We start from the raw sequence: 15,304 nt of genomic DNA on the forward strand, positions 1-15,304 counted from the left end.
TTGTCGGAAGATGCATTTTTGAATAGAAATATGTAAAAAAAATGGTTTAAAAACGTTATAAAGATGTTTATATATAATTTTTTTTTTAGATTTGTGTTGAGGAGTAGAAACAGTAGCTGTAGTAATCCATAATATATATAATATTGATACAAGAGCAGAGAATGTGGTAGTATAATACTTAAAGATGTAGAGTAGAACAGTTGATTTTGATATAATATTATATAATGTAGAGGAGAGCGATAGCAGAGCTTTTTGTACAGTTTTGGTTTTGTTTATTTCAAGTTTTTTTTTTTTAAATATCAACGGCGTACTTTTATCAAACTATCTATATTCGTTCTAGGTTTTTGTTTAAATACTGTATTGTTTTTTTTGGTAGCAGTTGTAATTTTAAAAGAATTTTGTTGGATATCTAACCTTGGCGAACGTTAGGACACCATATTTGACGGCATCTGATCGAATTTAGGATGTTTGGTGTGTTGTAGACAGATGGGTGGTTGTTGTTGTTGGCGATAGTAGCGGTGGTGTAGTTGTTGGTGGTGGCTATGGTAGCAAACATGGTACACATAGACCACTAAAAGAACTTAATGTCCTTAATATCCAATTCTCCCGGTCTAGACTTATGATATGTGTAGATATGTGTCATTAATGAATTACGTGAACAATAGACCCGTTCACAAATGATGCATCGGTATTCTTCTTGACGTTCCGCATGCTTGTCGGCAATGTGTCGCTTCAACGACGCCTTTGAGCATAGCACCTTACCACATAGTTGACATGAAAACAGTTTCTTGGGCGAACAGCCTAAGCCTGGAACAAGAGATACACCAGATCCAGTACCGAACAAATGCTTCATTCCGACCACTAATTTTAAGTTTTCTTGTTTTAGATAATAAAATAAAGAAAAAAATGATTTTTTGTTGGTCTACTTGAAATTTGATATTTTTTTTTTGTTGAAGACAAAATTCTAGTTCAGGACATTGAGCGAGAATTTTGACCGAAATATTTACGGAATGAATCTACGGAATGAATTTTATACGAAAATTGACAACCTTGTTTTTAGATGTAGAAGTGATGAGAAAAAAAGGAGGAGAGCGAGAGAAGATGGAAGGGAATGGTGAAGGCTATACAATAAATAAGAAAATAGTGTTCGTAAAAGCATTTGGGAGAGATACAATAGTGTAGACAGACATTGTCGTAGAGAATAAAATCAATTTCGTTGTGATTCTCTTTTCTTCCTTTCTTTTCTGTGTGACAACGTTTTCTTTAATTACAAATATATCTTTATCTAAAAAAAATTGTTTTCTTCATCGCAATAAAATGTATCAAGTCACTGAACTAGATTTTTCAGCCTTTGTAATCGAAAAGTATTTTGTTAAATTGTCAAAAAATAATAAATAAGATAAAATAAAAAAGTGAAAAAAATAATAAGTTTTTTGTGATTTCGATTGATAAAAAATCAAAAAAATTATAAAGTAAAATCAAAAAGTCGCATCGATTGGCGAATATTCTAGTTCCGTCAATCAGTTTTCATTCGTTTTCATATAGGACGAAGCAGTTTATATTTGGACTCTTTAATACGCTTGTAGAAACCATCTACACGTCCAAAATAAAAATGTCTTTTTCTTTACTATATTTTGTTATTTAACCCGAGTGTGCGTTATGAATAAAAATAAAAAAGAAAAGAAATGTTTCGTCAGGTTTTTATATTTTAATAAATCCAGACAGGCCCTCGTTTTTTATATATCACTGTTTCATATATTATTTAGACTAAGAATAGCATCACACACTGCCCTCATCTGATATATAAAGTAAACAAAATTTAATCAGCCCTAAATCAGCTGATGAAGAAACACTTCAAACGTTTTCCATCTCTGAATAGTATTTTGCATGAACATAAAGAACTTGTTTGTTTGTCATTTTGAAAATAAATCAAAATCATAAGAAAAACAAATATATCAAGGAAAACTAGCAATTTGAAATATATGTAAAAATAATATATTTAATAGAACTGTATATGCAATATATAAATAATATAATTAATATTAATATATCAACGTATACAACATTTATATTTTTTTTAAGTAAAGTAAAGATTCAATTATTTATTGGATTCGATTTTTTTTTCTTGATCTGTTACTAAAAAAAAGTGGTTGTTAAATTTTCTTTCTGTGGTTTTATTTACTAATTATTATTTTTTTCTTTTTAAGAACTCACATTTTTTCTGATCTGTCAATTATGATTTTTTTTTCTTTACACAACATCAAAAGAAAAACATGCTAAATATATTTCAGTTTTAAATTTAATATTTTCTCAAAAAACTTTTACGGGAGAGTATAAATATGATTTTTTTTAAATAATAAAATAATGATTTAATTAAATCTAAACAATAATTGTTAATTCAAATAAAAAAAAAACATAAAAGAAATAATTAATAAAGAAAATAATAAAAAAAAAGTTTATTACGTTTCATTTAAAAAAAAAAAAGTCAAATATTTTCTTCATTATCCAATTTTATGCCAATTTTTGTTTGTAAAAAAGAACAACTCCTTTTACACTTAATAAAATTTTGTTATCAAAACAAGTTTCAGACTTTTTGGGAGGCCAATTAGTGTAAATTTTAATTTTTTTTTAATTTTAATTTTTCAATTAAAAATTCAGTCTTCAGACAATCACAAATTGTTGAGAAAATAATAATAATATTGATTTTTTTGTTTTAATTTCGTTTCGAAATATATCTTAATTTTCCAAGATCACATTTTTGTTATTCAAAATAATTTTTTAATTTTTCGCATTTCGTAGGTTTTTTAATTTTTTTGTTTTGTTAAATAATAATTTAAATATATTAATAATGATTTTTTTTGTCATATTTAAATAATTTATGTATAAAACTATCAGTCCCTTAATAATACAAAAAATGGAAGAAATTTTTTTCTTTTTTCTCATCAAACCGCTTACTCGAAACAAAAAATTTTGAATTTTTCAAATAGTTTCTATGTTTCACTTTTTATCAATTTTTTTTTACGTTTTATAAGCCAACCAAGTTTTCTTTTTTCCCGTTTTATATACATATATTATTTAATTATTTATTTTTTTATTTAAATTTTACTTCTGGTTTAATATCAACAATTTTACAAAATTAATTCCAGAACGGTTTTATTATTTAATTTTTATTTACCCTCATTTTCAAATTATTTTTAATAATTTTTACTCTACATTTTTTATATTTATTAAGTTTTTTTTTTGTTTACTGAAATATTCAAATGGTAAGTTGTTTTTCTTTTGTCAAATATATTTGCTTTAAAATATACCGATTATAATTATCATCTATATTTATTATTTGTCAGAAAGAGAGTTGTGTTCTTTTTTCAAATATTTTTTTAATTCCTTTAAACCGAAAAAATTATTAGAAAATATTATTTTTGTTTTGTTTAGTAGGTTTTATCATATACATATAAGTAAATGCCATATTTATGTAAAAAAATGATTTTCTTTAAGAATATATAATTTAATTTAAAATTATTCAACAAAACGGTACTTCAGTTATATAAATAGTTGTTGTGGGCACAATAAATTCTAAATAGTTCGTCGTCACCTAAAATTTTCATCAGATTTTCTTTCCAAAATAACAGACCTAACCAGTGTACTAAAGACAATGAGATAAACCGTTTGCAGCAAATTAAAGACGATATGAGTTCACATGAAGTGGATTTTTATTTTTTCATTGTTAAGCGGGGCCTACTATTTGTGAAATTTATGAGACTAGGAATTCGCAAGATTTCTCTAATTTCGTAAAATTACTCAAATTACGCAAATTTTTACAAATTACGCAAATTTTTACAAATTTCGATAAATTTTACAAATTTCGATAAATTTTACAAATTTCGTTAAATTTTACAAATTTCGTTAAATTTTACAAATTTCGTTAAATTTTAGAAATTTTGGTAAATTTTAGAAATTTTGGTAAATTTCGTTTAATTTCGCAAATATTGGGCTCTGGTTAAATAAAATGCTCTTGACGTGCCTTTATTGGCGCGCCATTATAAGGGTATTTTACGGGGCTGAGTGTTAAGTGTAAAAATTTTAGAGAATCATCTGAACCATAAAATTCTTTGAAATGTTTTCGTTAAAAACGTGGAGTATACTTCATACTATAAAACTGGAAAAAGTCATAGCTGCAACCATATACTCGTCACATTTTCTAAACTTGTTTAAACGACAAGTTAGCCATTTGTGGCTTTATTTCCGAATTTAATTAGAAAATGATTGCAGCACTTTCGGTACTTGATCGAATGAAATTTGCAATATTCTTTTTTCGTTAATGAACCCATGAGCTTAAATTAAAATAGAAGTTCTTAGTAGTACAACGAAAAACGATAATGGAAAAGTCCTCTATTATGGAATATGAAATGGGTGAAATTAAGGACGGTGAGATTATGAGAGTGAGAGAGAGAGAGAGAGCGCAAAAACTGTCGAAATAACATTTGCCTTAATGAGATATAGAAATTGGATTAAATTGCGATGAATTAATTAACAAAAATTGATAGTTGAGTAATTGACGGTAAAATATTCTAAATAATATTTTCAGAGTGCTGGCAAGATTTAACGTTGGCATTTTAAATGATAATATTATGTCTTTGCAGTTGTTGTTCAGCAAGAGTGCGCTCATTCATTGTAAATTATTAATTACTTAAATTGAGAACAGAGACATTCTCGATTGAAACGGAAAAGAAAAAACTAGGGTGTTCGAATAGCGTTGAGATTTGGCTGACGATTGGAAACGGAATTGAGATGAAATTGTTTAAGAACTTTGGCAATAAAATAAAAACTCCAAAACGATGTGCAAGAAAAGTTTTTCTTTTCTGACATCTTCAGCAGTTGGAAACTGCGGATATTCAAATAAAATATTATCCAAGTTCTACGAATTAAATGGAAAATAATGATTAATTAAACACCGGACACATGAAGACGTCTTATTCCAACGAAGTAAAGAGAATAAAAAGTTTTCTTTCTGATATTGTTAGCAGTTATTTACAACATGTGTTTCATATATGTACAAATATAAATTGTAACAATTCCAACTCATTTCGGAACAAACAATTCAAACGCTAATCGTGAATTTCGTTATATTCCACAGCAGTACTGTTTACACGATCTGCGCATAAGTAAATGTGACGATTTCCTTTTGACAAAAAATCATTCCATCCATCGATCAGGTTTACTTATGCCCTGATCATTGATTTATTGAAGAATAATTGAAAAATTAGCACTCGACTGACAATATTCCGAATGAAAACCTAATCGCACGAATGTGTAAAACGTTAACATCGATTAGCGTCCAATCACATAGTTTTCTTTCCACACCAACCAAATACAAAGTTCGCTTAATTCAATTTCTTAAAGCACATTCATAAAAAGTCAATACACGGCGGCTTAACAACATTTGACTGTTGTTGCGTCGGGTGTTGTTGATGATGACTCATATGAGCAATAACACCACTGCCACCGGAAAGGTGGTGCTTTTGACGGCGATGATAAATGCTTTTGTGATTATTTAAACTATTTAACGTTCGAAAAACTTTGTGACATAAATTACAAACGGCATTGTTAAGTGGTTGAAGATGTTGTTGTTCCTTATGACGTTTCAGAGTTAATTTGGTGCTAAGTAATTTGCCGCATACATCACATCGATGACATGCTGTGAGTGGTAGTGGTAGAGATAGTCGACCGATGCTTGGATTCGAATTGTTGTTGTTGCTTACCATTGCAGATGAGTTGACACCACCTACGGGCAAATGGGGAAAAAGAGAGAGACAATAGTGACTTCGTTTTTTAGTTTTTTTGTTTTGTTTTTTGTTTTTATTAATTATCAGTGTCAGGCTTCAAAAGGTGAAATTACTAGAAAAATTATTTCATTAAAAAATAATTTTCAATTCAGCCAGGTAAACATAATTTTCTTTTTGTCGTCGAAAAAATTGTTTTGCTTTATTTTTCTATATTAAAAGAAAAAAAAACTATTAAATCGCGATTAAGTAATTGCTTTTCCATTAAATTGGTTTTTTGAACTAAATCCAACAGGTTCTCCAATCGGAACCAATTGGGTAAAATTTTGAGCAGTAAAAAATTTGGAATTTTCAAAATAATTTTTTTCCTAATTAAAAAAAAAATTGGTCCACCTGGGAGAATGATTTTTTTTTGAAAATTTTTCTTTTTTTTAACAAAATTTTTGTTTTTTTTTTTTTCGAATAATTTAGGCCTGATTCATACAGTGTCACTACTGTCTCCACCTTGACCCATTTATACGTAGCCAATGTTTTTGTAATTTATAATTTTTGTTTGGATCATAAACATTTTTTCTAAAATGATTGGGTGGGACGTTATGTGGGAGGCTCTCATTTATCATATTATTGCCAATTGGTTCCAACGAACTAGTCAGATTTATTGTGCACTTTTATCGTATCGTATTCTATTAGTTATAATTAAAAAAACCCTTCAATCTGTTCTTTCTTTTCAATGTTTTTTTGCAGCAGTTAAAAAACTACTATCAAGATTCAACTTTCTACTACGGTTCTATTGGATGGTTTAATAAAATTAAATAAAAAAATATTAAAAATATTGAACAAAACGATTTTACTTACCTTAAAAATTTATTTTAAAATGAGACAAAGCAACATCAAATAAATGTTTTAGCAAAATAATAATTAAAAAAAATTCAATAACATTTAGACTATCTATTGTGATTTAAATGAATTAAAATTGTCTATATATAATTTTCTCATAAAATTGATGTCGATTCAATTCTGTAAATTCATGTGGCACTTTAGCCATGCATAAAATGGAGATGAAAATGATTTACAACATAAAACCCGACCATTTGTGTGTTTGTTTTCTTTTTACAATATCAAATTAAACAAATCTGAATCATATTCAATTAGAACTGACACATATTTGTGTCATATATACACCAGAGATAGGGGAGAGAATCGTGATTACGTCGATAATTAATTAACAGTCGGTGACAAGTTTCCTGATTGTTAAAACTCGTTAAAATTTCTAATATTATTTGTAAAAAATTAGAAATTTCTTATCGAAACTATATTTCAGATTACAGTCGACTCTTTTGAAACAATTGGAAATGTCCAAGTTAAGAGAAAATCCGTTTCTGAATTAATCAGATTGAAGATTCGTAAGGTTCAGATGATCCATATAGTAACCATGAAACACTAATCTTTTGACATGTTATCTTCATCGTGTCGAAAATTCGTATAATCGACAAAAAAGTTCATAAGTGTACAGGCGAAGGTATAACCGATTTGTTTAATACATTTGGCAGAGCTAAACTACGAAACAAATTTGTTTCCCTTTAAAATCAAATCTCAACTATTTACGATTGTTTTACAGCAACATACCCCCGAGGAAGAAATGAAAGTTTCGTAAATTTTAATTAAATTAATTTGTGTAAAGAAATTTATAAAAAATACTTTCGTGAAACTTTGGCTGGTGGAGTTATTTTTTCTTTTTTGATGAGAGCTTAAGATTTATAGTGGATAACATAAAGCTTTTTCGATGAAACCGCACTATTCAATATTTACAAGAAACGTTGTTTGGAGCCACAATTATGTGAATTATTTTTGATTAAAAAAATAACAAAAACAAAATCATTTACTTGGCTCTTTAACTCTGGCATAAATTAAAAAATTCTTCGTGATCCGGGAAATAATGTACAAGCAGTATGTTCAATTCATTCGTTCATTTAAATACCTGAGTTTAAGATCCAACTAAACACAATAATCAAAAAGAAATGATATTAGAAATTAGATACAGACAATTCTATTTCGTCTAATCATCTTGCGATTGTTATTCGATTATTACTTATTTGATTGACAAAGAAAATAATAGAACTAAATGATTGGATGATACGAAGTTAATATTATTCTTTCTCTCTTTTTAAACTTAGCTAAGAACGAAATTTTTTTCTAATTGGTAAACCTGCACCACTTTATGATAATTGATTTTTTTTTGTAATTAAAATATTAACTATAATTCACAAATAATAATGTTTGCCATTTTTTGTTTGTTTTTATTTTCAATATAAATATTTTCTCATAGCTGTTTCGTGTTGTCATTTATATTATATAACTTTTTATCTACAATAATGTACAAGATGAAAAAAGTGTAATTTATATATCTAATCGAAAATTAAGTAAAACTTCCACATTCGAACAAAAATTAAGAAATTTTGGAAGACGCGTTTTTTAATTAGAGAGAATGGTTAATCGATTGGATTGAAATATGAAATTATTTTTTAATTTTGAAAATGAATTTTAACATACAGCCAGAGGCCGTGAAATTTCAGCATGTTCAGCTGTTCAGCTGTTTTTCAGCTGATCCACACGTACAATCAAAACTGTTTATACTTGTTTATAAGGTTGAAACACAGCAGTGGTAAAACCGCACAGACAGATTTGATTGTTTGTATGGATCAGCTGAAAAACATCTGAATCAAATTCATGTTAAAATTTCACTGGCTCTAACTGCAAAAACAAAGGCTAAAAGTCCACACAATTCATGAAAAATGTCTAAAATGAAGCTTCAAAAGTTTGGAATCATTCCACAAGTTGAAAAAATAATTGACAAAACTACGGTCATATTGGCCACCCTATTCAATTTTTGCATATCAATGTCATTCCCATTTGTAGGAACTCATTCACGATTTAAAAACAAAAACGGATGGCGTAGTCCAATTGTTAATTCGAGTCGATGGCTCAATGATGTTTGTCAACTTAGGGAAAGATAATCATTTTGCAAGCATTTTTATTATCCATTTCTTTACGAGCTGTGTACTCATGATTAGCTGTAATTACGGTGACAATTCGTACTTTTTTTTTGTAAAAAAAAACAATTTTGGATATCGAAATATCGAGAAAAAAAATTGAACCGTTTCTCCATCCCTACAAGTACATATTTATGACATACGATGATTAATTGGGTAGTATGGATGACTACTCGGACCCAATGGAGATTGATGTTCCTCTTTCGGTTGCTTCATATTACGATGGTAAATGCTTTTGTGATTGCGCAAACTGTTTAGAGAGCTATAGACCCGTTTACATATATTGCACACCGGTTCTTTCGTTGGACGCATATGTACGTTTTGTATGTGTCGCTTCAGTCGGGTCAATGAGGATAAATTCTTGTTGCATGGATCACATCGAAAATCTTCACCGATACCGACGACGCTGCTGCTACCACTTCCTGGTGGCATCATGTGTGTGTTGTGGGGCGGTGTTGCGGTCGTCAGATGACCTGACGACATCAAACAAAGACGACGTATTAGCCCAATTTGTTTTTTTTTTTTTCATATTTTATGTGTGTGCACACACCATCACCACCGTTTATTTATTCTAATTAATTTTGTTTTGTATTTCTTTTTCTTATTAATTTCTTCCGTTTCTATAGTTTTCTTTATAAATTTTATACAATCATTTGTGTATTCATGTAATTTTTTTTTAATTTTGGTTAATGTTGTATCTTTTGTTCTACATGTTTCATAATGATTATTGTAATTATAATAATTTTTTTTTCTAAATTAAATTTTGTGTGTGGTTTATTTATGGAAATTTTACAAAATTAAAATAAATAAAATTTTCGATGGTATGTGGATTAGATTATATAAAAAAAAACGCCCGTCTACCGTTAGTGCAACAAAGCCCCCGGTTATAAAAGGTTTTATAAAAAAAAAAATAACAAAAAATGCCCATCCAATAAAAAATTAGATTTATTATACTTTGGATTATTTATAAAAACTAAATAACTTTACTAATGGTTTTCTTTATATATACTTCTTGTTCAGCAAATTTTCGAACGTTTTCCTCTTCAAAAATGAATATTTTCATTGGGTTACTATGTACGTAACATGATCAACAAGAAATTAGCAGCTCCATGATCCAAGTCGATAGGTCTTTTCAAGTTTAAAAACAGAACACTGTCTGACTAATTGCTGCAACAATCTTCAAGACTTTAGTTTGGAAACTTGAGGTGAACTTTCTATTTTATAAGAATAGTTTTAAGCAGAAGCGGGATGTGTCATATTAGCGAATTATAAGGAAAATAAAATTTCTATCAATTAGCTCTGACGATGTCAACGGATCAAAATTCATCATAAGCCTACTCGAAGCAAAGCTAAATGAATGCAAATTCAATTTTCTTATAATTCCCTAATGTTATTGTCCTGTTCCTTCATTAAACCATTCATATGTAAAAACACTTTGAGGAGTTTTGATATTTTCATTGTTTTAGACTTTTCGAAATGGATTCGCACCTTGTTAACATTTTCTCTTCAACGAATATGACATTATAACATAACACAATCATTCATTCAAGCTGAATGGAATCAGCTAAAAACACTTGAGATTGGTTCTAAACGGTGGATGCATCAAACGTATCAATCAGTATTGAAATTGAAAAAATAATAGTTCGTAGTTGTTATTATCGACTTTTCCCGAGAATTTCACAACGATATTTACGTATATGCAACGACAAAGTCTTTGAACGCTCTATCGACGCAGTAATATTATTCAATTTATTTGGTACAGTTCCAAGTTTAATTTTTTTATATTTATTCTGACACCCGTTGTAGGTTGTTTGGTAGATAACATTGCATAAAAACTAACAAAAGTTTTATTAGTTTAAAAAAAAATTGAGATAAATTATTCACGTCGTCATGTCTATAATGGTCTAATATTGTCACAGAAAAAGTATAAATACCACAAATGCTAGGAATCGGTTCTATAGTGCATACTTGGTATGGGCATCAATTTTATTGTGATGATCTACGATCAACGAATAAAATGTGAAAATTAGTGCGACATATTGATTGGATATCGTTACGACAGCAGAGTGAATAAAAATGTTCTCGAACGGTTCAAAAGTCTTTATTGTCAACACAATTTAATTGCTGAAAATATGCAAAAACTTTTATTTTTAAACATTCTTCCTGCACTCCGGGGATTAGTAACAATTCATGGGATGCACTGACGTGATATTTTTCTTATTTTCGGACGATAACTTAATAGGGTCAACACCCATATTAAAACTGTTTGTTTGTAAAACACATTTTTTCATCATTTTAAAACAAACCAACGAAAAAAAAAATATTTTTCTCTGCTATAAAATTGCATGGAGGGTCTCTGAACTTTGAGTAGATATTTAAAGTTGAAATAAATTCGCTTGTATGATTTCGTTTGCTATCTGTGTGATATTAAACATTCGGATGATTATATTTTACCTATTTTTGTTTGTTTTTCATTTTTTTTCTCTTGTGTGGAAAATCAAATAATTATAACCGTTTTTTTGGTCTACCAGAAAATGTGTGACAGTATTACTGTTTATCGTTTACGTAAATTTTTTTACTGTCTTCATTTTATAGGTATTTTGGCCTTATGCATCAAGAAGGACTCATGGATACTCCTGGTACACTGGGTACAATTTTTCTTTTTTATCTCAGTTGCATTGTTTAGAGTGCTGAAGAAAATGTTTATTTGCAACTCAGACTGTTTCAAAAATATATTTTTCTAATTATAAAATGAACCCGACCTACGCTAACGAAAGTCAAACATTTTTTTCCAACGCCACGAATGTATACTCTAAACAATTAATATCATTATTATGCATATATATTAACTTAGAGGTGGTAATGAACTTTTAAATTTCAATGTCAAGTAGAACAGAATTTATAAAAAAAAATACGCTGACAAATTTACATAGAGCAGCTCATCTATATTTTTTGTGGTGTTTTAATTATTTTTATCTTGCAATTTATTGCAGTAATTAGGGAGCATACATGAAAGTTTTTCGTTTTCGCTGGTGTCGGTTCTTTATTTTTTTTTTGTTGTTGTATGTTAAAACGCAATTTGTATTGAACTGAGTCGGATCGTAGAGTGTAATCAGTAATGATAGCCTTAAAGATTTTTTTCTTGCAGTCGTTGAGAGAATAAATTTAAAAAATGTTTAAATTTGATTACAACAAAATTTTATTTTTGGAGAAGATAGTAAAGTTTCTATTAGGTGTATATATAACTTATATATAATATCAATGTTGCATAGTAATTACTTATTGGCACAACCTTGGTTTCAAAATTGATAAGAACCGCGTTTTTGTTGCAATGTACAGTTTTTTTCTTCTTCATAAAACCAAAGTCGAAATTATGAAAGATTAGAAATTAGGTGTATTGTACGTTTAAATGGTATGGCGAATAGATAAGGCACATTTTATAGTTTACTGTGATTTGTCCGTTCAATATTTTGTTTTATATTAGATTATGAAAAATTGAAGTGAAAAATTTTCAACTCAGTGAATGGACCACGTAAAAAATAAATAAAATTGAAACGACCTTCGAGAACAGTACAGTAATGTATTCACAGTTCTCTACATTGCAAAAACCAGAAATGTGATTGATCTTTGATCAGTATTTTATAGACAAAAAAAAACAGCTAGAGACTCTCCAAGACTAGGTACGACTTAGGCACACGGTGCTAATACGAATTTCTTGTTTACTTGATATCGTCCAGTATGATAGGAAAAATTGTTATGGAATGTAAAGGTTCCTTCGACGAGAAAATTTGTTAGAATTTTTTATGAAAGAGGATATATAATAGGAAGATTGCGAATTTTACTTAAGTTGACATAAAGTTGACGTAAAAATTGAAAGTTATAAATACAATTTCTTCAAACGAAATGTATGATAAATCCGCCTATAAATGTCATAAGTTTTACGCCAATTTTAATAATAATTTAGTGAAAATCGTAGTCTCCCTAATATTTTCATCCAATTCACGTTCGAACCAAATTTTTTTTATAGCAAATATAATAAGAAAACCATTATCACAGTTAATTGAAGTAATTTCAAACTAAAAAAAAATATTTTGCATTTCATTCCACGTAATTTATTTACAGTTCGTTAAATCAATTATATAATTTGTTTTATATTTTTATTAAATAATATATTTCATGATATATATGTATATATATAATTGTGTGGTCGTAAAAGGTACAAATTTCATAAAATAAAAAAAATTCATTTTTATTTTTCTAAAAAATATTATTGCAATTCAAGATGGATTCACTCTGACCAATCAATTTGATTGAAGTAAGATATAAATCGCTAATCAAAAAAAATCTAGCTAATGATTAAAACTCAGGAGGTAATACGCTTGATATGATTTTAAATCAAAATTAAATTAAAAAGAAAACTTTAAATGAAAAATCAATTTATATTTTTGTTTTTTGTACGTAAAAGAATATTTTCATATTGGATTTCAAAAAAAATAGTAAAAAGGAAAAACGATAAAACCAAAAATCTATTTGGTCATTTCCTTCACTTTACTGGACACACCAGCACCATGATATTGTGATTTATGGCTAATCAGACTATTACGTGAACGATATGTTCGACCGCAAACATCACATTCAAGATGCTGTGGAACGTAATAATGACGATCAGTCATATGTCGCTGAAGTGACCAGGCACGCGAAAATGACTTATTGCATACGGTGCATACTTTTGTATTCAAATTGCTAGTAAGTTTATATTGATTTGGCGATGTTGCGGTTGTGTGGTAGTCGTTTGTTGCCAAATGGTCGGGGCTCACTAATATGGTTATGGCGGTTGGTTGGATCGAATCGATGTAGTCGTATTCATTGGACCATCCCCTTTGTGTCGTGCCCTCGATATCTGCAAATAAGGCAGATGCATTAGAGGGCCTCGACATAAAGGGGTTTGGATAATGGAGTGGGGAGTTTCTTTTTTATTTCTTGTTCGTTTAGTTTGAGAAAATGTGAATTTTTCGATTGTTTTTTTATCGATGCGAATGATTAGGGAGAGAGAGAGAGCGATTTTTGTTTTAATTTAGCAGACGTAATAAATGTTTTTTAAGTATACTAAATGTTCGAACAAATATCTTCGAATCGTTTTTCGTTTCAAGTTTTTTTTTGGTTGAATTGACCGCAGTCAAATTCAGTTTGGTTCTTTTGTTTTTAAATTTCAAATGAAATTGATCTGACGCTTTTATCGCTAAATCAGTCTGACTCTTGCTAACAATGAAAACACATCTATTTAAGCGATTTCAATATATGTAACAATATGTTTCAGAACATATACAATTTATCAAAAATAATTGTAAAATTTTTTAAAGTTTTTTCTTACGTTGTGGCAACGTAATTAAAACAAAAAAATTTGTCTTTTAAAGAAACCGAAACAAAAAACCGAAATAATAATAAGGAAATGATGAAATTGTTTTGGTAAATTGAAATTAAAATCGAATTCATATAAAAAATCAATAAGAAGAAGTAAAAATGAAGTAAACTGATGGTTCAATAAATAAAAACAAAAAAATTTAAATAAAAAAATTTGTTTGTTTCAAAAAGGAAATAGTATAATTATAAACAATTTTACGTCATAATGCAGCAGAACACAATTTAAACACACATACACGACGAAATGACACGATATACGATACAAAATTAGCACACAAAAAACCAATTCACGGAAATTTTTTTGTTTTGAAAAAATTTCTTTGAAAATTTAATATTTTTTTTTTAAATAAAAATTTTATTTTAATATAAAATGTTAAATTGTTTTTCATATTTGATATTGGATTTATATAAAACATTTGACAAATAATTAATTTTTCACATAGAATTTTCTTTGCATAAATTTGAATTAAGTTGGTCAGCCCGAATGTTAATTTTTAAAATTTAAATTTAAAATATTTTCAAACTCAAAACAAAAACCATTTCTTAATTCAAAATTACAGAACTTCCCTACCCCTTCTATATATATCTAATATCAAACGGTTTATGTTTTTTTTTATATATTTTTTTGGTTTTTTTTAAAATTATTATTCTTTAATGGTGGAACAAAAATAGGAATTTTCGGTCATTATCCGTTTCACAAAAAATTCCTATTTTCATTCCCGGTTAATATCAATTTAAGTTTAAATAACCAACAAATTATGTGAGAAGGGAAATATGTAAAAAAATCTTACCTTGAGGTGAACCGGCAAGGTCAGCAGCTGATTGTAGTTGAGAATTGAATCCTATAAGTAACACAATTTTCTTTCATTATTTTTGTTATTCTTTGGTTGCATTATTTGCATGATAAAGGATTCAGACTTCAGACTGTGCTCGGAACTTCACTGATTACTATATATTGCTATATACCGTCTGAGGTAGGAATTATCTTTTACCGTCTGCCATATCAGTCATTTACTAAGAAATTTGGTTCGTAAAATTCTTGAATAACTTTTT

The 15,304-nt window shown here is 28.3% G+C and overlaps 1 protein-coding gene across 23 annotated transcripts in view; it reads right to left on the reverse strand.

Moving 5' to 3' along the window:
• LOC119067527 (broad-complex core protein isoforms 1/2/3/4/5) overlaps nucleotides 1-15,304 on the reverse strand; it is a 77,733-nt gene that overhangs the window by 4,536 nt on the left and 57,893 nt on the right. For 10 of the 23 annotated variants that reach the window (XM_037170559.1, XM_037170558.1, XM_037170562.1 and 7 more), the window contains exon 8: nucleotides 15,043-15,093. In XM_037170559.1, coding sequence (XP_037026454.1) covers nucleotides 15,043-15,093 — 51 coding nt within the window. Of the gene's footprint in view, nucleotides 1-414; nucleotides 877-5,124; nucleotides 5,783-8,926; nucleotides 9,304-13,329; nucleotides 13,731-15,042; nucleotides 15,094-15,304 lie in introns of those variants that run through there. The other 13 variants (XM_037170577.1, XM_037170574.1, XM_037170575.1 and 10 more) reach the window with 6 other exon arrangements.

The sequence above is a fragment of the Bradysia coprophila genome (genome assembly GCF_014529535.1).
Source record: "Bradysia coprophila strain Holo2 chromosome X unlocalized genomic scaffold, BU_Bcop_v1 contig_12, whole genome shotgun sequence".
Lineage (NCBI taxonomy): Eukaryota > Metazoa > Arthropoda > Insecta > Diptera > Sciaridae > Bradysia > Bradysia coprophila.